The 21,018-nt window shown below is 46.2% G+C and overlaps 1 protein-coding gene and 1 pseudogene across 1 annotated transcript in view; one reads left to right on the top strand and one right to left on the bottom strand.

The window, feature by feature from the left end:
* Nucleotides 1-3,688: 3,688 nt before the first annotated feature.
* Nucleotides 3,689-5,013, top strand: LOC141264634 (amyloid beta precursor like protein 2 pseudogene; annotated as a pseudogene).
* Nucleotides 5,014-7,580: 2,567 nt separating this feature from the next.
* CMTM7 (CKLF like MARVEL transmembrane domain containing 7) overlaps nt 7,581-21,018 on the bottom strand; it is a 77,770-nt gene continuing 64,332 nt past the window's right edge. The window contains exon 5 of the mRNA XM_073676582.1: nt 7,581-8,614. Within this exon, the coding sequence (XP_073532683.1) occupies nt 8,601-8,614 (14 nt within the window). The 3' untranslated portion in view covers nt 7,581-8,600. The remainder of the gene's footprint in view (nt 8,615-21,018) is intronic.

The raw sequence follows: 21,018 nt of genomic DNA, 5'->3' as shown, positions 1-21,018 counted from the left end.
GAGTGTGGGTATCTGAAAGATAAACGTCCCAACACATCAACCCGGACAACTATGGGCAACATCCAAACTACCTATCCATTTGAGATGGTCTCAATAGACTTTCTACATCTCGAGACATGCAAGGTTGGTTATGAATACATCTTGGTGGGGATGGACCACTTCACTCAATTTGCTGAAGGATATGCCACCACCAATAAATCGGGTCGAACAGCGGCAGAGAAGATATTCAATGATTTTGCTTTGAGGTTTGGGTTCCCTAAGAGGTTACACCATGACCAAAGAAGAGAATTTGAGAACCAGCTCTTTGCCAAGCTAGGAAAGTACTGTAGAATTCAGAGATCCCACACAACGCCCTATCACCCAGAGGGTAATGGACAAGTGGAAAGTTTTAACCGGACATTAACAGCTGATGAGAAGAAAGATTGGAAGAGTTCTCTGTCAAAAGTGGTACATACCTATAACTGTACAAAAAGCGATGCAACGGGTTTACTCACCCTTTTTCCTATTGTATAGACGATCTACAAGACTGCCATGTTCGATACTCCGGTGTCAGAGACTTACAGAACGTATCCGGAGTACGTTAGGAAATGGAAGGAACGGATGGCAGAGACATACAACATAGCGTCCAAAGGGGTTACGCAAGGACAGAGCAAGAGTAAGGAGTACTATGATCGAAAATGTTATGGAGCAAAATTGGCACCAGGAAGCCAGGTGCTAGTCAAGAACGTACGTGAGAAAGGCGGTCCAGGAAAACTTCGTTCGTACTGGGAAGACAAGATATATGTGGTCATAAGGAGGAAACCTGATGACAGCCCAGTGTATGAAATCCAATTGGAAACGGGAGACAAGAAAACCAGAATAGTCCATCGGAATTTATTACTACCCTGTGATTATCTCCCACCACAACAAAACTTCCCAGAAGTAGACCGACATCATCCGAGATTGACTAAGGGACCACCACAGACTGAAGCTCCAGAGGTGACAAGCGACTCAGGAGAAGTACAGGAACTTACAGAGGCAGTTCCAGGAGCATCTGAGGAAGCACTGGACATGAGTGCGGCGGAAGAAATTCCTGTGACTGAAGAACCCATAGTATCTGAGGGACAACCCACCAGGAGGATGTCGACTCGAGAAGTGAGGAGGCCCGTGATGTTGATGTATGAGACACTTGGTGAACCGAGTCAAGTGCCAAGGACTGTCGACTGGAATCAGGTATCTCTGCCTGCGGACCAGGTAAGCCCACTTGAGTGGTATTCACCACCGAGAGGCAGTATGGAAGATGTTGCCTGGTAGAAAGACTTGTTTTCATGCTTTGATTTTTCTTAAAAGACTTTGTAAGAAACAAAGAACTGTTAAAGCATAGATAGAGAGAGCTGGTTGAAAACGTACGAAAAGCTCCAGCTGAAGAGATGCTGATTGTTTTAATGGAATTAATTGTTTATTTCTTACAGGCGTCCTACAAGAATAAGGTCGTAAGATTAGGTTGTTATCAATGTTTATGAACGTTATACCAATTTCACAATGCCAATTTGTATATCAAGTTATCCAACTTTCACCACTGTCTCAGAATTGGTCAGATTAACCAATTAAGATGAATGTCAAGGACGACATTCAAAAAGGATGGAAGAGTGTGACATGCAGAAGTAGTGCTGTTGCAGAGTGTGATAGTCACAAGTGGTGCTGTTGCTTTAAAAGCATTCAGCAACTTTTAGAAGTAACACAAGCACATGAGACAGGAAGTGTTGTGCTCCAGAAGCATCCAGCAAATAGAGGGGTTAACACAGTCACAGGAGAATGGGAGTCTTTTAGCAGAGCCCCAGGGGAATTGTGGGGAAGTTGTTTATGGTCTGGCTGGAGCCGAAGAGAAAGGTGGCTTATGATCTGTATCTCACAGAAGGCCCCTTTAAGTGAAAAGGATTCAAGTCAGGAGTGAAACTGTAAGAGGGTGACCAGGACGGTCATGCACCTCTTCCCTCTTAATGCACATAATTCTATGTTCTATGTTTATATATGAGAATTCATATGATCTAATGTCTGATGGGTTACTTATAGGTTCAATATAGTTTGGTGCGGATAGACTATTAGATTGATAGAAGTAGTGCAGAGGTGGGCACTGTAGCACACAGAGTATGCAGTTAGGGTTGGGAAAGAGTTAAGGGGTTTAGGAGCTGCTCCAGTGTGGGAGTGGCAGGTTTAGTGAAGAAAGGAGTCACTTCCTGATTGCAGGGAGAGTGAGGGACAGTGACTAGTGAGGATCTGTCAGGAGGACACAGGAGTAAGTACAGGAAAAGGGTGTGTGTGTGTGTGTGTGTCACAGTCTGGGAGTTTTTGGACAACCTTATCTGGAAGGTGAATCCGAACAGTCTAGTCAGCGGGGACAACAGGAATAGATGTACATGGAGAGGTCAATGTGGGAACTTCATCTTACATGCCAAGACAGGACAGCCTCATCAGGGAGGTGGATCCAAGCAGATCAGGCAGTGGGACAGAGAATGGAGTTGCCCAGAGAGCTGTCGCGCTCGGCGTTGGTCTTCATGTCCAAATCAGTTTCCATGACTTTCATCACTGGTAAAGTGTCGCTGTATGTGAAGAGATCACAAAGAGACTGTATCACTTGTTACTCTCCGTATGTGACTGTCGCTGCAAGTAAAGAAGTTTTTACGTGTTTAAGCTGGTCTGGTTTTCTCCTTCTGAAGGCTAAAAGATGAAACACCCTGGACAGCGGGTCAGAAGTGAGTATGGAGGTCTCCTCCACGGAACCACAACAACACACACACACCCCCAGAGATTCTCAGAGTCCCCTTTTTCTGTAGCGGGCCAGGGTGAGGATTTAATCACTGAAACTGACATGCCACTCGCCGACTGCCACCCTGTAAAAACACAAAAATAAAATATTGGAAGTGATCAGTGTCCCGGACAATCTATCAGCATTGGTTGCAGTGAAACCCAAATCAATGCCCCCCAGAATCTTTGGCCCCATTTCCAACTACGTACCCCACCCAGGCTTACATAGATCCCCGCCCCACCCCATCCCCCGATTAGATCTGCATCTGCTCCAGGTATTTGTAGGTGGGGTTCTCGTAGCCGTGGTTCTGCATCTTGTTCAGGTGACGCTCCTCGGGCGTTAACATGGGATCCACCTCCACAATGCCGTGACTTATGGTGCCATACTGCCTCTTCCGCAGCAGCACCAGGCTGATGCCAATGATGGTGGCAATGGCCACAGCGATCACCAGGAGGCCGATTAATGTGTCACTGCTGAAACCGAAGTCACTGCGCAGAGATCCGTCCGTGTCCGGCTCATCCACAAGTCCACGGACTCTTTCTGCATTGAAAATCATTTCCTTCACATCCAGGGTCTCATCAATGACCACTTTCTTGTCCGCTTTGCCATTCAGGATCTTCTCCTCAGATACGATCAGCGGTTTGTTGTCGGTGATGCCGGATCCTTCAGAGTGAAGAGATTGCCGGGAAGGTCTTCACCTGCAGCGGTCGGAAGGGTTTGCCCTCTCTCAGTGGGGTCTCATCACTCTCCTCCGAGTTGACCAGTACGTCTCCCTGGCACTCAGAGAAGGAGGAGGTGAACTGGTCCATGTCCCAGCGCTGCTCCTGGAATAACTCATCGATCTCATCCTGAATCTGATCGGCCACGTATGGCACCTTGTAGAGGAGGGACAGGCTCTGGTTCATGCGCTCCTCGATCACACGGAGGTGGGTCATCACCTGCGATTTCATCTGCGCGGCTTTCTCTGGGTATCCACAGTCAGCACGTGCTGGTAGTGACGGACAATCGCGCAGCCGAGCAACAGCAGGACGCTCTCAGACAGGTAGATCATCACCGACGTGAAAGTCCCCACCACCCCGGCCCCAGTGGACGATGTGAACATTTACCTGGAGACCCCGGCGGATGACAATGAACACGCACGCTTCCAGAAAGCGAAGGAACAGCTGGATGTGCGACATTGTAACCACATGGATCGGGCGAAGAGTGAATGGGAGGATGCTGAGCGCTAGGCGAAGAACCTGCCCAAGGCTGAGAAACAGACGCTAATGCAGCATTATCAGGCCACAGTGAAGGCTCTGGAGAAGGAGGCCGCTCACAAGAAGCAGCAGCTGGTGGAGACTCACCTGGAGCGAGTGGAGGCCATGCTGAACGACAAACGGCGCGTGGCTCTGGGGAACTACCTGTCCGCCCTGCAGGCTGACACCCTGCGTCCTCATCGCATTCTTCAGACCCTGAAGCGATACATGCGGGCGGAGAACAAGGACCGGCTGCACACCATCCGCCACTACCAGCACACGCTGACCGTGGACCCCGAAAAAGCCGCGCAGATGTAATCGCAGGTGATGCGCTCCTCAATCACATGGAGATGGGTCATGAACCAGAGTCTGTCCCTCCTCTACAAGGTGCCATACGTGGCCGATCAGATTCAGGATGAGATCGATGAGTTATTCCAGGAGCAGCGCTGGGACATGGACCAGTTCACCTCCTCCTTCTCTAAATCCCAGTGAGACGTACGGGTCAGCTCCAAGGATAGTGATGAGAACCCACAGAGAGGGCAAACCCTTCCGACCGCTGCAGGTGAAGACCTTCCCGGCAATCTCTGACTCTGAAGGATCCAGCGTCGCCGACAAACCACTGATCGGCGCCGAGGAGAAGATCCTGAATGGCAAAGCGGACAAGAAAGTGGTCATTGATGAGACCCTGGATGTGAAGGAAATTATTTTCAAAGCAGAAAGTCAGTGGACGAGCCGGACACAGACGGATCTCTGCGCAGTGACTTCAGTTTCAGCAGCGGCACATTAATCGGCCTCCTGGTGATCGCTGTGGCCATTGCCACCATTATTGTCATCGGCCTTGTGCTGCTGCGGAAGAGGTAGTATGGCACCATCAGTCACGGCATTGTGGAGGTGGATCCCATGTTAACCCCTGAGGAGCGTCACCTGAACAAGATGCAGAACCACGGCTAAAAGAACCCCACCTACAAATACCTGGAGCAGATGCAGATTTAATTGAGGGATAGGGCGGGTGGGGTACGTAGTTGGAAATGGGGCCAAAGATTCTAGGGGGCATTGATTTGGGTTTCACTGCAACCAATGCTGATAGATTGTCCGGGACTCTGATCACTTCCAATATTTTATTTTTGTGTTTTTAGCAGGGTGGCAGTCGGTGGAGAGTGGCATGTCAGTTTCAATGATTAAATCCTCACCCTGGCCCGCTACAGAAAAAGGGGACTCTGAGAATCCCTGGGTGTGTGTGTGTGTTGTGGTGCTTCCGTGGAGGAGACCTCCATATTCACTTCTGACCCGCCGTCCCGGGTGTTGAGTCTTTTAGCCTTCAGAAGGAGAAAACCAGACCAGCTTAAACACGTAAAAACTTCTTTACTTGCAGCCACAGTCACATACAGGGAGTAACAAATGATACAGTCTCTTTGTGATCTCTTGACATACAGCGGCACTTTACCAGCGATGAAAGTCACGGATTTGGACATGAAGACCAACACAGAGTGCGCCATCTCTCTGGGCAACTCCATTCTCTGTCCCACTGGCTGATCTGCTTGGATCCACCTCCCTGATGAGGCTGTCCTGTCTTGGCACATAAGATGAAGTTCCCACATTGACCTCTCCATGTACATCTGTTCCTGTTGTCCCCGCTGACTAGACTGTTTGGATTCACCTTCCAGATAAGGTTGTCCAAAAACGCCCAGGCAGTGACAAACACACACACCCTTCTCCTGTACTTTCTTGTGTGTCCTCCTGACAGATCCTCACTAGTCACTGTCCCTTACTCAACACACTCTCCCAGCAACCAGGAAGTGACTCCTTTCTTCAATAAACCTGCCACTCCCACACCGGAGCAGCTCCTAAACCCCTTAACTCTTTCCCAACCATAACTGCATACTCTGTGTGCTATAGTGCCCACCTCTGCACTACTTCTTCTATCAATCTAATAGTCTACCCGCACCAACCTATATTGAACCTATAAGTAACCCATCAGACATTAGATCATATGAATGCTCATATATAAACATAGAACACAGCATTATGTGCATTAAGAGGGAAGAGGCGCATGACCGTCCCGGTCACCCTCTTACAAAGCTAAGGACAGGTCAGGTAGAGTTCCTGAACTAACAGTGCAGAGTATTGTCAAGCAGAAAGATAAGGACTGAAAGAAATGGTGTCACAAGGGTCATCTCCCTCAGCAAACCCTCCCCGCCTTATCCATCTTACTGTGCTGTAAAGAATTCAGTGTTCATTAATGTGCCTTTGCATTAGAACTGTGCTGTCCTGTACTACTGGGACGACTGTGAACTGCTGTGCTGCTAAGGAAACTGTACTGTTTGTCACTGGAGGCTGTTGCTCATAAGACTTAACTTGCACTGGCTGTGCAGCTTCTTATTAAATGCTACTGTTCTACCGTTTATGAGGACTCTTGTCCAGGGTGTCTGGTCAGCAAGTGAAACAACCTACGTGTCGGTGTCTGAGGGTCAATACCCCTGTGTGCCTGAGAGAATCTGCAGCACAAGGTCTATGGTCGCCCTGAGTAATGGTTCCCCCGGGATTCCAAAGAATTCATGTAACCTGTCTCGCCCCTATCTGAACCTAGCGGCGTGCGTGTAACACTGGTTTAAAAACAACAGTATCACTGTGCTTGATTGGCCAGCAAACTCGGCTGACCTTAAGCCTAGAGAGAATCTATGGGGTATTGTCAAGAGGAAGATGAGAGACACCAGACCCAACAATGCAGACGAGCTGAAGTCTGCTATCATAGCAACCTGGGCTTACATAACACCTCAACAGTGCCACAAGCCGATTGCCTCCATGCCACGCCGCATTGGGCGGCACGGTGGCGCAGTGGTTAGCACTGCAGCCTTGCAGCGCTGGGGTCCTGGGTTCAAATCCCACCAAGGACAACATCTGCAAGGAGTTTGTATGTTCTCCCTGTGTTTGTGTGGGTTTCCTCCGGGTTCTCTAGTTTCCTCCCACACTCCAAAGACATACTGATAGGGAATCTAGATTGTGAGCCCCGATGGGGACAGCGACGATAATGTATGTAAAGCGCTGCGGAATATGTTAGCGGTATAAAAATAAAGATTATTATTATTATTATTGATGCAAAAGGAGCCCTGACCAAATACTGAGTGCATTTACTGAGTGAACATACATTTCAGTAGGCCAACATTAAGGATTTTAAAAACATTTTTCAAGCTGTTATAAAGTATTCTAATTTAATGAGATAAGGACTTTTGTGTTTTCATTGGCTGTAAGCCATAATCATCAACATTAACAGAAATAAACACTTGAAATAGATCACTCTGTTTGTAATGACTCTATAGAATATATGAGTTTTCTTTTTTGTATTGAAGAACTGAAATAAATTAACTTTTTGATGATATTCTAATTTAGTGAGATGTACCTGTATATCATGTGCCCTATCCTATAGTGCTTTTTTATTGTTATTGTCATGAGAAATCCATATAAAGAGCCCTGGAAAACCCATTAAAATATTTCATAAACAAACTACATTTCTGACTTCATAGTTTCTGAATTTTAAATAATACATAGAACAAAAACAATGATTTCACATTCAGAAAAGCAGGTTTTTTTTACTTTTTTTTTCCCCAAAAATGTTAAGCTTTATAAAATACAAAATACTAAAAAAAAACATGATGTCATTATTGGAATATATTTACATGCAAGAATATCACTTTGCTTAAAATTCTCATGGCCCACAAAGAACAGTTGTACATATTTTATCTGGAGAGGAAACAAGTCGTAGGAATGAGGTGGCCGTGTCTGCGCCATCACACACATTGCAATGGTTACATGTAACAGCATATTCTCCATTCATATCTAGATCATTGACCATAAACTTGTTTTCAGTTTTGTAATACTGCTGTAAAACCCACTATAGCTATACACATAATAGCAGACAATGTATCTGCTTGCTGAACAATATCAGAATATAATTTACACACACAAATACAACAGTAATTTAACTTAATATTCTTGATTGCTACAAAAGGTTTCCATACACAATGTAATTAATCTACAAAATCTGGTCTGTAAAGATCATTTGAGAGTATTTTGTATTTAGATTGGTAAATGGAAATACAGTAATCAAGTCTTTAGCAGTCTCCCTAACGTGCGGCTTTCCAGCTGTTGCAGAACTACAACCCTCATCATGCTCTCATAGCTAGTATCAGGTGAAAGTCAAAGATTGGGGATCACTGCTCCAAAATAAGTATATAAATCTAACTTTTATAAACATTGGTAATTTAATATGAATGAAAATTATTCATTGACATCTTTGGTTTTCACCCTCCTTTCTGGAGCATAAAATGGCAGCAAACATCCAGCTCACTCTGCTTTACAGAAGACTGTGACGTTATTTGGGTCGTCCATTCTATTACTGATACAATGCTACAAATTAGCTGCCAGAGGGATGTGTGAATATTCCATAACTGTGCATCCATTATAGCCAGAAGTTCACTGCGGAAATGACTTCACAGCCAAGTGGAAATGTGCTCAGACATAAGTACTTGTGCAGGATTTCTCCTTTCTCACTTCAGCTCTGGAATCCTCTGCTGACCAGGCAGTCATAATGTAGCGCCTAGATAAAACATGGGAGACATTACTAACGTGTTAGGAGTTGTAAGACCAATAGATATGTACTAAAACTAGACTAATATACAATATATATCTTATCCACTGTTCACATAAAACAGTTGCTATAACATACCAGGACTACTCGTTTTCTAGGTTAACCAGAGCAACATGCTGCTGCACATTACTTAAATCAGTAGTTGTTAAAGCACAGTCCCACTTTAGGTGGAAATATACAGTTAGGTCCATATACATTTTTCTAATTTTGGTTCTAGACATTACCACAATGAATTTTAAACAAAACAATTCAGATGCAGGTGAAGTTCAGACTTTCAGCTTTCATTTGAGGGTATCCACATTAAAATTTGATGAAGGGTTTAAGAGTTTCAGCTCCTTAACATGTGCCACCCTGTTTTTAAAAAGGACCAAAAGTAATTGGACAATTGACTCCAAGGCTATTTCATGGATAGGTGTGGGCAATCCCTTCGTTATGTCATTCTTAATTAAGCAGATAAAAGGCCTGGAGTTGATTTGAGGTGTGGTGCTTGCATTTGGAAGGTTTTGCTGTGAAGTAAACATGCGGTCAAAGGAGCTCTCCATGCAGGTGAAACAAGCCATCCTTAAGCTGCAAAAACAGAAAAAACCCATCCGAGAAATTGCTACAATATTAGGAGTGGCAAAATCTACAGTGTGGTACATCCTGAGAAAGAAAGAAAGCACTGGTGAACTCATCAATGCAAAAAGATCTGGGCGCCCACAGAAGACAACAGTGGTGGATGATCGCAGAATAATCTCCATGGTGAAGAGAAACCCCTTCACAACAGCCAACCAAGTGAATAACACTCTCCAGGAGGTAGGCGTATCAATATCCAAATCTACCATAAAGAGAAGACTGCATGAAAGTAAATACAGAGGGTTCTCTGCACTGTGCAAGCCACTCATAAGCATCAAGAATAAAAAGGCTAGACTGGACTTTGCTAAAAAACATCTAAAAAAGCCAGCACAGTTCTGGAAGAACATTCTTTGGACAGATGAAACCAAGATCAACCTCTACCAGAAAGATGGAAAGAGAAAAGTATGGCGAAGGCGTGGTACAGCTCATGATCCAAAGCATACCACATCATCTGTAAAACACGGCGGAGGCAGTGTGATGGCTTGAGCATGCATGGCTGCCAGTGGCACTGGGTCACTAGTGTTTATTGATGATGTGACACAGGACAGAAGCAGCCGAATGAATTCTGATGTATTCAGAGCTATACTGTGTGCTCAGATCCAGCCAAATGTAGCCAAACTAATTGGTCGTCGTTTCATACTACAGATGGACAATGACCGAAAACAAAGCCAAAGCAACCCAGGAGTTTATTAAAGCAAAGAAGTGGAATATTCTTGAATGGCCAAGTCAGTCACCTGATCTCAACCCAATTGAGCATGCATTTCACTTGGTAAAGACTAAATTTCAGACAGAAAGGCCCACAAACAAACAGCAACTGAAAACCACCGCAGTGAAGGCCTGGCAGAGCATCAAAAAGGAGGAAACACAGCGTCTGGTGATGTCCATGAGTTCAAGACTTCAGGCAGTCATTGCCAACAAAGGGTTTTCAGCCAAGTACTAGAAATGAACATTTTATTTACAATTATTTAATCTGTCCAATTACTTTTGGTCCCTTTAAAAACAGGGTGGCACATGTTAAGGAGCTGAAACTCCTAAACCCTTCATCCAATTTTAATGTGGATACCCTCAAATGAAAGCTGAAAGTCTGAACTTCAACTGCATCTGAATTGTTTTGTTTAAAATTTATTGTGGTAAAGTCTAGAACCAAAATTAGAAAAATGTTGTCTCTGTCCAAATATATATGGACCTAACTGTATATTGTGACAGTCACTGGCAGAATCCTGGAGGGGAGATACGTGTCTCTGAGACTTTTTGCTTCAGTGATGTAAAACATGGAGATTTCTCCTGCACATTAGGTGCAGAGAGGGTTAATAGCCAAAGTTACAAGGGCATGCTTTACAGGTGGATAACTAAGTGCTGGGAGGGAAGCTATCCACCCTATCTCCACTACAGGGCGTGGTTTAGGGGCTATAAAAAGCCAGCGTTTTGACTCAGGAGGTGGTCAGTATCTGGAGGCCAGCTCCAGAGAGAGGAGCGTGTGTTTGTTCCTGCTAACACGGAACCGTGTGGTTTTTTTTGCTAACCCGGAGTGGCCGGACCCCGGCCGGTGCATGGACTTTGCTGGACTCTTTTCTTATTTTGTTTGCAGTTAGGCCGGGTGGGCTGTGTTTCTTTTCATGAACTTTACATTGGTTTATGCTGCTCAAATAAACCAACTGAAATTTAAAAAGAGACAGTGTTCCATTTATACATCAATGCATAGCCAAGTGAGCCGATCTACCACAGTTGGTGTTAGAAGTGCGGGCAGCATTCCCAGCAAACACGTGTGACTGTTATAAGAGGCGCTGCATGTCCTGTGTGAAGGCGGCTGTAAGCCAGCAAGTGACGCCAGACAAAATGGAGGACCTGCTTAAGCATTTGTTGCAGGCTCAGGAAACACAAAACCAGCAGAACATGCAGCAAGAGACAAACTACTGATGTAACAGATTCAACAACAGCAGCAACAGCTACAAGACCAGTACCGACAACAGAAGCAACAAGCCCAGTTCCGTCACCAGCAGCAGCATCAACAAGGTCAGTACCGACAGCAGCAGCAGATTGAGCTACTTGCAGAGGCGGTTCATGGGAGACCGGCAGCCCCTACCCAGGTGATGGTGCATGCGTCCGGAAAACAGTAAGACGAGCCATGCAAAAGATGACCCCAGGGGATGAGGTGGAGGCATTTCTGACGGTTTTTGAATGGGTAGCAGAACGAGAGAGACTTCCACCAGGACAGTGGGCAGAGGTTCTGGCTCCGTATTTGTCGGGTGAACCCCAAAAGGCATATTATGACTTAGCACTGCAGGATGAAAAAGAATATGTCAAACTAAAGCCAGAAATCCTGGCATGCCTGGGAGTGAATATGGCAATGAGATCCCAACGAGTCCACCACTGGGTGTATGCAGGTTACAAACCCCCTCGGTCGCAGATGTTTGACCTGCTGCATCTCGTTCAGAAGTGGTTGCAGCCAGAGTCCTCCACTCCTGCCCAGATGGTCGAGCGGGTGGTGATTAATAGGTTCATACACTCCCTTCCCAAGTCGCTACAGACTTGGTTTGCCAAAGGCGATCCCCAGAACGCAGACGACCTCGTCGGCCTAGTAGAAAGGTAGAAGGTCGTTGAGAAATCCCTTGGGAAACCAGATATAGTCACTTCCCCGTACTGGGATGCAAAAAAGGGGGCGGGTTCACCATGGAAGGGGTTCAGAGTCACAACTGGGGGGCGTCCCACTTCCACTGAAGGTGCTGCAAAGGGATATAATTTGTTGGCGGTGTCACAACCCTAGACACGTAGCCGCCTGGTGTCATATGTCCCCTGATCCAATGGACTGCAGCCTAGGCAGACGTGTTCATATTATGCTTATCCAGCTTGCAGTGTGGACGGTCAACCCAGCGAGGGGCCGCAGGTGGGTGTCGTGTCCATTAATGGAGTAACGGTGCTTGGACTATTGGACTCTGGTGACCCTACTCAGTGCCACCCTTCCCCACCAGCTGATCCCTACCAAAACTGTGGGCGTCTGCTGCATACATGGGGACGCCAAGAATTACCCAGAGGCCAGTGTGACAGTCGGAACAGACTGTGGCTTCCAATCCCACGAGGTTGGGGTGGTCAGGGACCTGATACATCCTGTCATACTGGGGCACGATTTTCCCTTGTTCTGGGACTTGTGGGGGAAGGGATCCAGACTGAGTCACGTGGACAAAACCCAAGAGAAATACCCCGTCGACATCGGAAGTAGATAAGTTCCCACTGTGTGTCCTTGACGAGGACGAGACTGACAGAGGTGGTCGATCTCCCTGAATTAAAGGTGCCCAGAGAGAACTTTGGGTCAGCTCAAGTTCAGGACTTGACCTTGAAAGGGGCGTGGGACAATGTAACTGTTTGGAATGTTGTTTCTCAAGAGTTGAGGGCAGACACCAGGTACCCACACTTTGTAGTTCAGGGTGAGCTATTATACCGGGTAACTAAACTAAAAGATGAAGAGGTAGTGGAACAGTTGTTAGTTCCATTGCCATACCGTCGGAGGGTGTTGGACATGGCCCACTCACATATTGTGGAGGGGGGGGGGGGGGGGGACACCTAGGGGTTGAATAACGAGGAGGTTCTATTGGCCAGGATGTTACCGGGAAATCAGACTATTGTAGGTCCTGCCCCACCTGCCAGATAACTGCGCCCACCTCCCATTTCCGTAGTCCCTTAGTTCCATTACCAGTGATAGAGGTCCCCTTTGAGAGAATTGTATGGACCTAGTGGGACCCTTAGTCAAATCAGCCCGGGGCCACCAATACATTCTGGTGGTCATGGACTATGCGATCCGGTATCCAGAAGCGGTACCGCTAAGGAAATCATCAAGTAAGCACATAGCCAGGGAACTTGTCCATACATTTGCCAGGACCGGTCTGCCGAAGGAGATACTAACTGATCAAGGGACCCCGTTCAATGAGCAAGGTAATGAAGGAGCTGTGTAGGGTCCTCCAGATTACCCAGCTGTAAACCTCCGTTTACCATCTGCAGACAGACTGCCTAGTAGAGCGCTTTAATAAAACCCTAAAAGCGATGCTCAAGGTCGTAGAAAAAGGATGGACGTGACTGGGACTACCTGCTGTCGTTCCTGCTTTTTTTCTCGATGAGGGAGGTTCCACAAGCCTCCACTAGCTTTTCCCCATTTGAGCTACGGTATGGACGACATCCGCGAGGGCTCCTGGATATCGCTAAGGAAACCTGGGAAGCAGAGGTTACGTCACACCGGAGCATCATTGAACATGTCGCCCAGATGCAGGAAAGAATGGCGAAAGTGATGCCTAGCGTGATGACGCATCTCCTCCAGGCGCAGGAGGCCCAGGCAAGGGTCTATAACCGATCAGCGAGGCCGAGGCAGTACCATCCTGGGGACAGTGTTTTGATCCTAATCCCTACTGTTGAGAGCAAGTTCCTGGTCAAAATGGCAAGGCCCGAATGAGGTGGTGGAGAAAATGAGTGAAGTTAATTATAAAGTCCACCAACCCGGCCGAAGAAAGACGCATCAAGTGTACCATGTGAACCTGCTCAAGTCGTGGGAAGACCGGGAACCTGTGCAAGCTCTTTGCCTGGGAGCCGCTCCCGGAGGCAAGGTGGAAGAGGTCACGATAGCAGAGACTCATAACGCCGGCCCAGAAGCAACAATGTCGAGAACTGCTACAGTGGAATTGTGACCGGTTCTCAGAGTTGCCGGGGCGTACTCAGGTGGTAGAGCATGACGTGCTAACAGAGTCGCACATACGAGTGAACCTGAAGCCCTACAGGATTCCTGAAGCACGCCGAGAGGTGATCTCAACCAAGGTAAAAAGGATGCTAGACCTCGGGGTGATAGAGGAGTTGAAGAGTGGATGGTCGAGTCCCATCATTCTCGTGCCAAAACCCAAAGGGGAGTGGAGGTTTTGTAACGACTACCGCCGGCTGAATGAGATGTCCAAGTGTGATGCATAACCGATGCCCCGCGTCGACAAACTCATTGAGAGGCTTGGACCGGTGAGGTATATCACCACCCTCGACCTGACGAAGGGCTACTGCCAGATCCCCATGTCTCAGACGGCCAAGGAGAAGACTGCTTTCTCGACACCTGATGGGTGTTTCCAATTCACTCAGATGCCGTTCGGACTACAGGGGGCCCCAGCCACCTTCCAGAGGGCTATGGATCGGATCCTAGCCCCACATAAGAAGTATGCCGCAGCCCACCTTGACGACATTGTGATCTTTAGCCCAGACTGGGCTAGTCATCTACCTAAGGTACAGGTGATTCTGGATGCTCTAAGGAAGGCGGGATTTACAATAAATCCAAAAAAATACGCCGTTGGACAGGAAGAAGCCAAGTACTTTGGCTATGTAGTCGGGAGAGGCAAGATAAAGCCACAAGTCAATAAAGTGGAGGCAATCCAAAACTGGCTGCAACCACTCTCCAAAAAGCAAGTGAGAGCATTCCTGGGAATGGTGGGATATTACCGACGGTTTATCCATAATTTTGCCATGATGGCCGCACCACTCACAGATCTCCTCAAAGACACCAGTTCAACAATTGTGAAATGGACGGAGGAAACAGACGGCGTTCTAACGGTTGAAGCTAGCACTGTGTAAGCAGCCGGTCCTGTTCGCACCAGACTTTGAGAAAGAGTTTGTGGTCCAGACAGACGCTTCAGAAGTTGGTCTAGGAGCCTTACTCTCTCAAGAGATAAATGTGGAAGAACATCCCATTCTCTATCGGAGCCGGAAGCTCTCGTCCTGCGAGAAAAACTATGCGATAGTAGAAAAAGTGTGTCTAGCCATAAAATGTGCCGTAGATACACTGAGATATTACCTATTAGGCCGGAAGTTTAAACTTGTGTCAGACCATGCCCCGTTGAGAGAAAAGAAAGGTAAAAATGAAAGGGTAACTAGGTGGTTCCTAGCACTACAAGACTTTAATTTCATGTAGAGCACAGACCTGGGAAACTACATGGAAATGCTGATGCCCTCTCTAGAATTCCGTCTGGTGTCTGAAGGTGCCCAAACCCCCGGCTTTGGGCAGAGGGGGGGGGATATGTGACAAAGTCACTGCAGAATACTGGAGGGGAGATACGTGTCTGAGACTTTTTGCTTTATTGTTTAAAACACGGAGATTTTTCCTGCACATTAGGTGCAGAGAGGGTTAATAGCCAGTTACAAGGGCATGCTTTACAGGTGGATAGCTATCCACCCTATCTCCACTCCAGGACTGGTTTAGGGGCTATAGAAAGCCAGCCTTTTGACTCAGGAGGTGGTCAGTATCTGGAGGCCAGCTCCAGAGAGAGGAGCGCGTGTTTGTTCCTGCTAACCTTGAACAGTGTGTTTTGTTTTTTTTCTAACCCAGAGTGGCCGGACCCTGGCCGATGCAAGGACTTTGCTGCATTCTTTTCTTATTTTGTTTGCAGTCAGGCCTGATGGGCTGTGTTTCTTTTCATGAACTTTACATTGGTTTATGCTGCTCAAATAAACCATCTGAAAATTTAAAGAGGCAGTGTTCCATTTATACCTCAATGTATAGCCGATCTACCACTGCATACATAAACCACTGTATATACAGTACTGTGTGAAAGTTTTAGGCAGGTGTGGAAAAAAATTCTTCAAAGTAAAAATGATAATCATACAAGTGTTATTTTGCATTTTGTTAATTGATTTAAGTAAACTGATAGAACAAGAGAGAAATTTATATCAAATCAGTATTTAGTCTGACCACCACTTGCTTTTAAAACCTCAAAGCATCAATTCCTCTCAGTACACTTACACACAGTTTTCAAGGAATTCAGTAGGGAGGTTGCTCCAAAAATCCTGGAGAATTAACCACAGATCTTCTGTGGATGTAATAGGCTTGTGCAAATCCTATCTCTTTATGTAATCACAGAGACTCGATGATGCTGAGATCAGGGCTCTCTATGGACCATATCACTTACAGGACTCCTTTTTTTTTTTTTATTTGTCATACATCATGGAAAGGTTGAGAACAGCAAGAAGACACAAGATACATATACTGCATCAGCAAAGTCTCCCAGGCAAAGCTTTCAAAGCAGATTGGGGTTTCATGATGTGCTGTTCAGACACTTTTTTTTTTTTTTTTTAACAAAAGGGTTTGGTACAGTGTTAGCCAGTTGAAAAAAGATTGCCCTCAGTGGGAAAAACAAGATAATCTTGTAGTTGTGATACTTTTTAATGGCCAACAAAAATAAATGATGTTACAAGGCAAACTTTCGAGACAACTTAGATTCCTTGACTGAGGAAGGGACCCAAGTTGTCTCGAAAGCTTGCCTTGTAACATCATTTATTTTATTTTTGTTAGCCAATCAAAAGGTATCACAACTACAAGATTATCTTGTTTTTCCAACTGAGACACTATTGTTGAAGCACCAAGAAATGGGCAACATTGAGGCTTACTGCTCTTCGAAATCAGAAGATGTCCAACAATGCCATCAGCTTAGAAGTGGTAGCAACCAGTGGGAACCAGCTAAACCTATCCACTGTTTGAAAAAGTCTGGCCAGAAGTGGTTTTCATGGAAGGCTGCAGCCTCAAAGCAAAACCTTTGACTTGGAAACAAGGCCTAGTGACTCAATTATGCACAAAAACATAGGAACTGAGGAGAAGAAAAATGGTAGCAGGTGATCGCTGAGTGAAAATGTGAAATACACTGCTCAAAAAAATAAAGGGAACTCTTAAACAACAGAATATAACTCCAAGTAAATCAAACTTCTGTGAAATCAAACTGTCCACTTAGGAAGCAACACTGATTGACAATCAATTTCACATGCTGTTGTGCAAATGGAATAGACAATAGATGGAAATTACTGGCAATTATCAAGACCCACTCAATAAAAGGAGTGGTTCTGCAGGTGGGGACCACAGACCACATCTCAGTACTAGTGTTGAGCGAGTATGTTCTGTTCCGAGTATGCTCGGGCCGAGCTCCGAGTATTTACAGCTGCTCGATGATATGTTTGAATCGCTCCCGTGTGCATGATTTGCAACTTTTTGACAGCTTTATTACATGTGAGGAATGTCTATTTCTTACACATTCCTCACATGTAATAAAGCTGTCAAACAGTTGCAAATCATGCACACGGGAGCGATTCAAACATAACACCGAGCAGCTGTAAACACTCGTAGCTCGCCCGAACATACTTGGAACAGAACATACTTGCTCAACACTACTCCGTACCAATGCTTTCTGGCTGATGTTTTGGTCACTTTTGAATGTTGGTTGTGCTTTCACACTCGTGGTAGCATGAGACGGACTCTACAACCCACAGAAGTTGCTCAGGAAGTGCAGCTCATCCAGGATGGCACATCAATGCGAGCTGTGGCAAGAAGGTTTGCTGTGTCTGTCAGCGTAGTGTCCAGAGGCTGGAGGCGCTACCAGGAGACAGGTCAGTACACCAGGAGACGTGGAGGGGGCCGTAGGAGGGCAACAACCCAGCAGCAGGACCGCTACCTCTGCCTTTGTGCAAGGAGGAACAGGAGGAGCACTGCCAGAGCCCTGCAAAAGGACCTCCAGTAGGCCACAAATGTGCATGTGTCTGCACAAACGGTTAGAAACCGACTCCATGAGGGTGGTATGAGGGACCGACGTCCACAGATGGGGGTTGTGCTCACAGCCCAACACCGTGCAGGACGCTTGGCATTTGCCACAGAACACCAGGATTGGCAAAGTCACCACTGGCGCCCTGTGCTCTTTACAGATGAAAGCAGGTTCACACTGAGCACATGTGACAGACGTGAGAGTCTGGAGACTCCGTGGAGAGCGATCTGCTGCCTGCAACATCCTTCAGAATGACTGGTTTGGCAGTGGGTCAGTAATGGTGTGGGGTGGCATTTCTTTTGGAGGGCCGCACAGCCCTCCATGTGCTCGCCAGAGGTAGCCTGACTGCCATTAGGTACCGAGATGAGATCCTCAGACCCCTTGTGAGACCATATGCTGGTGCGATTGGCCCTGGGTTCCTCCTAATGCAGGACAATGCCAGACCTCATGTGGCTGGAGTGTGTCAGCAGTTCCCGCAAGATGAAGGCATTGAAGCTATGGACTGGCCCGCTCGTTCCCCAGACTTGAATCCGATTGAGCACATCTGGGACATCATGTCTCGCTCCATCCACCAACACCACAGACTGTCCAGGAGTTGGCGGATGCTTTAGTCCAGGTCTGGGAGGAGATCCCACAGGAGACCATCCGCAACCTCATCAGGAGCATGCCCAGGCATTGTAGGGAGGTCATACAGGCACATGGAGGCCACACACAATAAGGAGCCTCATTCTGACTTGTTTTAAGGACATTACATCAAAGTTGGATCAGCCTGTAGTGTGTTTTTCCACTTTAATTTTGAGTGCGACTTCCTGGACAGAACAGAAGCGTCACTACTGGTCACGGAAAGTGAAGGAAGCGTCAGAGAACCTCCAGAGGCAGACAAGTGGAGGCAAGTGACCAAAAGAAGCAAGAAGACCATGGAGACACCACCAACCACACAACTGAGAAACAGATTCCAAGGACTTGTGGAGGACGAAGATGGCACACCTAAGGATTAGGCACTACCAGCAAGCAAAAAAGAAAAAAGAGCACCCAGAAACACCCAGAAGCGACAAGAAAAAGGACAGCCAAGAAGGGAAGAAGAGTGGTGGTGGTGGGAGACTCACTACTGAGAGGAACAGAAGCAGCTATCTGCAGACCGGACATAACCGCAAGAGAAGTATGCTGCCTCCCAGGTGCGAAGATCAAGGATGTTACCGATAGGATACCGAAGCTCATCAGTTCCAAGGATGTCCACCCATTTCTTCTGATACATGTTGGCACCAATGACACGGCAAGGAAGGACCTACCGACAATCTGCAAGGACTTTGAAGCATTGGGGAAGAAAGTAAAAGAACTGGATGCGCAGGTAGTTTTTTCTTCTATCCTTCCAGTAGACGGGCATGGCGTCAGGAGATGGAACAGGATCCTTGATGTGAACAACTGGCTGAGACGATGGTGCAGACAACAAGGATTTGGATTCCTGGACCACGGTGTGAATTACCTCTATGACGGACTCCTTGCCAGAGACGGACTACACCTCAACAAACCCGGGAAACACACATTCGCCAGGAGACTCGCAACACTCATCAGCAGGGCGTTAAACTAGAAGAAGAGGGTATGGGAAGAAAAACGTCGGACACGAACATGAAACCAGAGAACATACTAATGAAAGATATGAAGTGCGACAAAGAAGGTCCAAGACAAGATACTTGGAAGGGAGGTAAGAAAATTTCTAATACAATTCACAGGGAGAAGATTGGAACAAAACAAAATCATGTAAACTGCGTGCTAGCAAATGCCAGAAGCCTGACAAACAAGATGGATGAACTGGAAGCAGAAATATCTACAGGTAACTATGACATAGTGGGAATAACCGAGACATGGTTAGATGAAAGCTATGACTGGGCAGTTAACTTGCAGGGTTACAGTCTGTTTAGAAGGGATCGAAGAAATCGGAAAGGGGGTGGAGTCTGTCTATATGTAAAGACGTGTCTAAAGCCTACAATATGGGAGGATGTATGGGAGGGAAATGAGGAGGTCGAGTCCTTATGGGTGGAGATACATGGGGCAAAAAACAATAATAAAATTATCATAGGAGTCTGTTATAAAACACCAAATATAGCAGAAGCCACGGAAAGTCTATTAATGAGACAAATAGACGAAGTAGCAAAAAATATGGGGGACTTCAACTACCCCGATATAGACTTAGAAACCGAAAGCTGTAGATCTCAGAAAGGAAACAGGTTTCTGTCAATTATCAAAGACAATTATTTGTCACAACTTGTGCAGGAACCAACTAGAGGGACGGCCCTTTTAGACTTAATATTAACTAACAGGCCAGACAGAATAACTGAGGTGCAGGTCAGGGGGGCACCAGGGAAATAGTGACCACAACATTATACAATTCCACATGTGCTTCAGTAGGGTGCCCAGCAAGGGAGTCACAAAAACACTGAACCTCAGGAGGGCAAAGTTTGATCAGCTAAGAGATGCCCTTCACCTTATAGACTGGGATAGTATCTTTAGTAATAGGAGCAGGGATAGAAAATGGGAAATTTTCAAAACAGTCCTACATAGTCACTGTAGAAGGTACATACCTTATGGGAATAAAAGGGCTAGGAATAGGAGGAAGCCAATGTGGCTAAATAAGGAAGTCAAGAGGGCAATGAAAAACAAAAAAAGGGCTTTCGGTAAACTTAAACAAGAAGGCAGCGAGGAAGCGCTAATATCTTATAGGGAAAAAAACAAAATCTGTAAAAAACAAATAAGAATAGCAAAAGAGGAGACAGAGAGACTAATTGCCAAGCAAACTGTTCTTTAACTATATAAACAGTAAAAGGATTAAAACGGATGGAGTTGGCCCATTGAAAAATAACCTGGGTAAAATCATAGAGGGCGATGAGGGTAAAGCAAACCTACTCAATAGCTTCTTCTCCACTGTTTTCACAAAAGAAAACAATATAATCGGAGGAAATGCAGAGTGATAAAGTAAACCCTCCGCTAAATATCACCCACCTAACCCAGGAGGAAGTTCAGAAACGCCTAAATAATATCAAAATAGACAAGTCACCAGGCCCAGATGACATACACCCCCGGGTACTAAAAGAATTAAGTAATGTGATAGACAGGCCGCTGTATCTTATATTCAAGCACTCTTTATGGACAGGGACTGTCCCACTAGACTGGCGCCAAGCAAATGTGGTACTAATATTCAAAAAG

Source organism: Phyllobates terribilis, unplaced genomic scaffold, assembly GCF_046119375.1.
Source record: "Phyllobates terribilis strain yellow unplaced genomic scaffold, ASM4611937v1 Scaffold_4__5_contigs__length_816908805, whole genome shotgun sequence".
NCBI lineage: Eukaryota > Metazoa > Chordata > Amphibia > Anura > Dendrobatidae > Phyllobates > Phyllobates terribilis.
The sequence above is the reverse complement of the archived record's forward strand: the minus strand, read 5'-3'. Positions and strand labels throughout refer to the sequence as shown.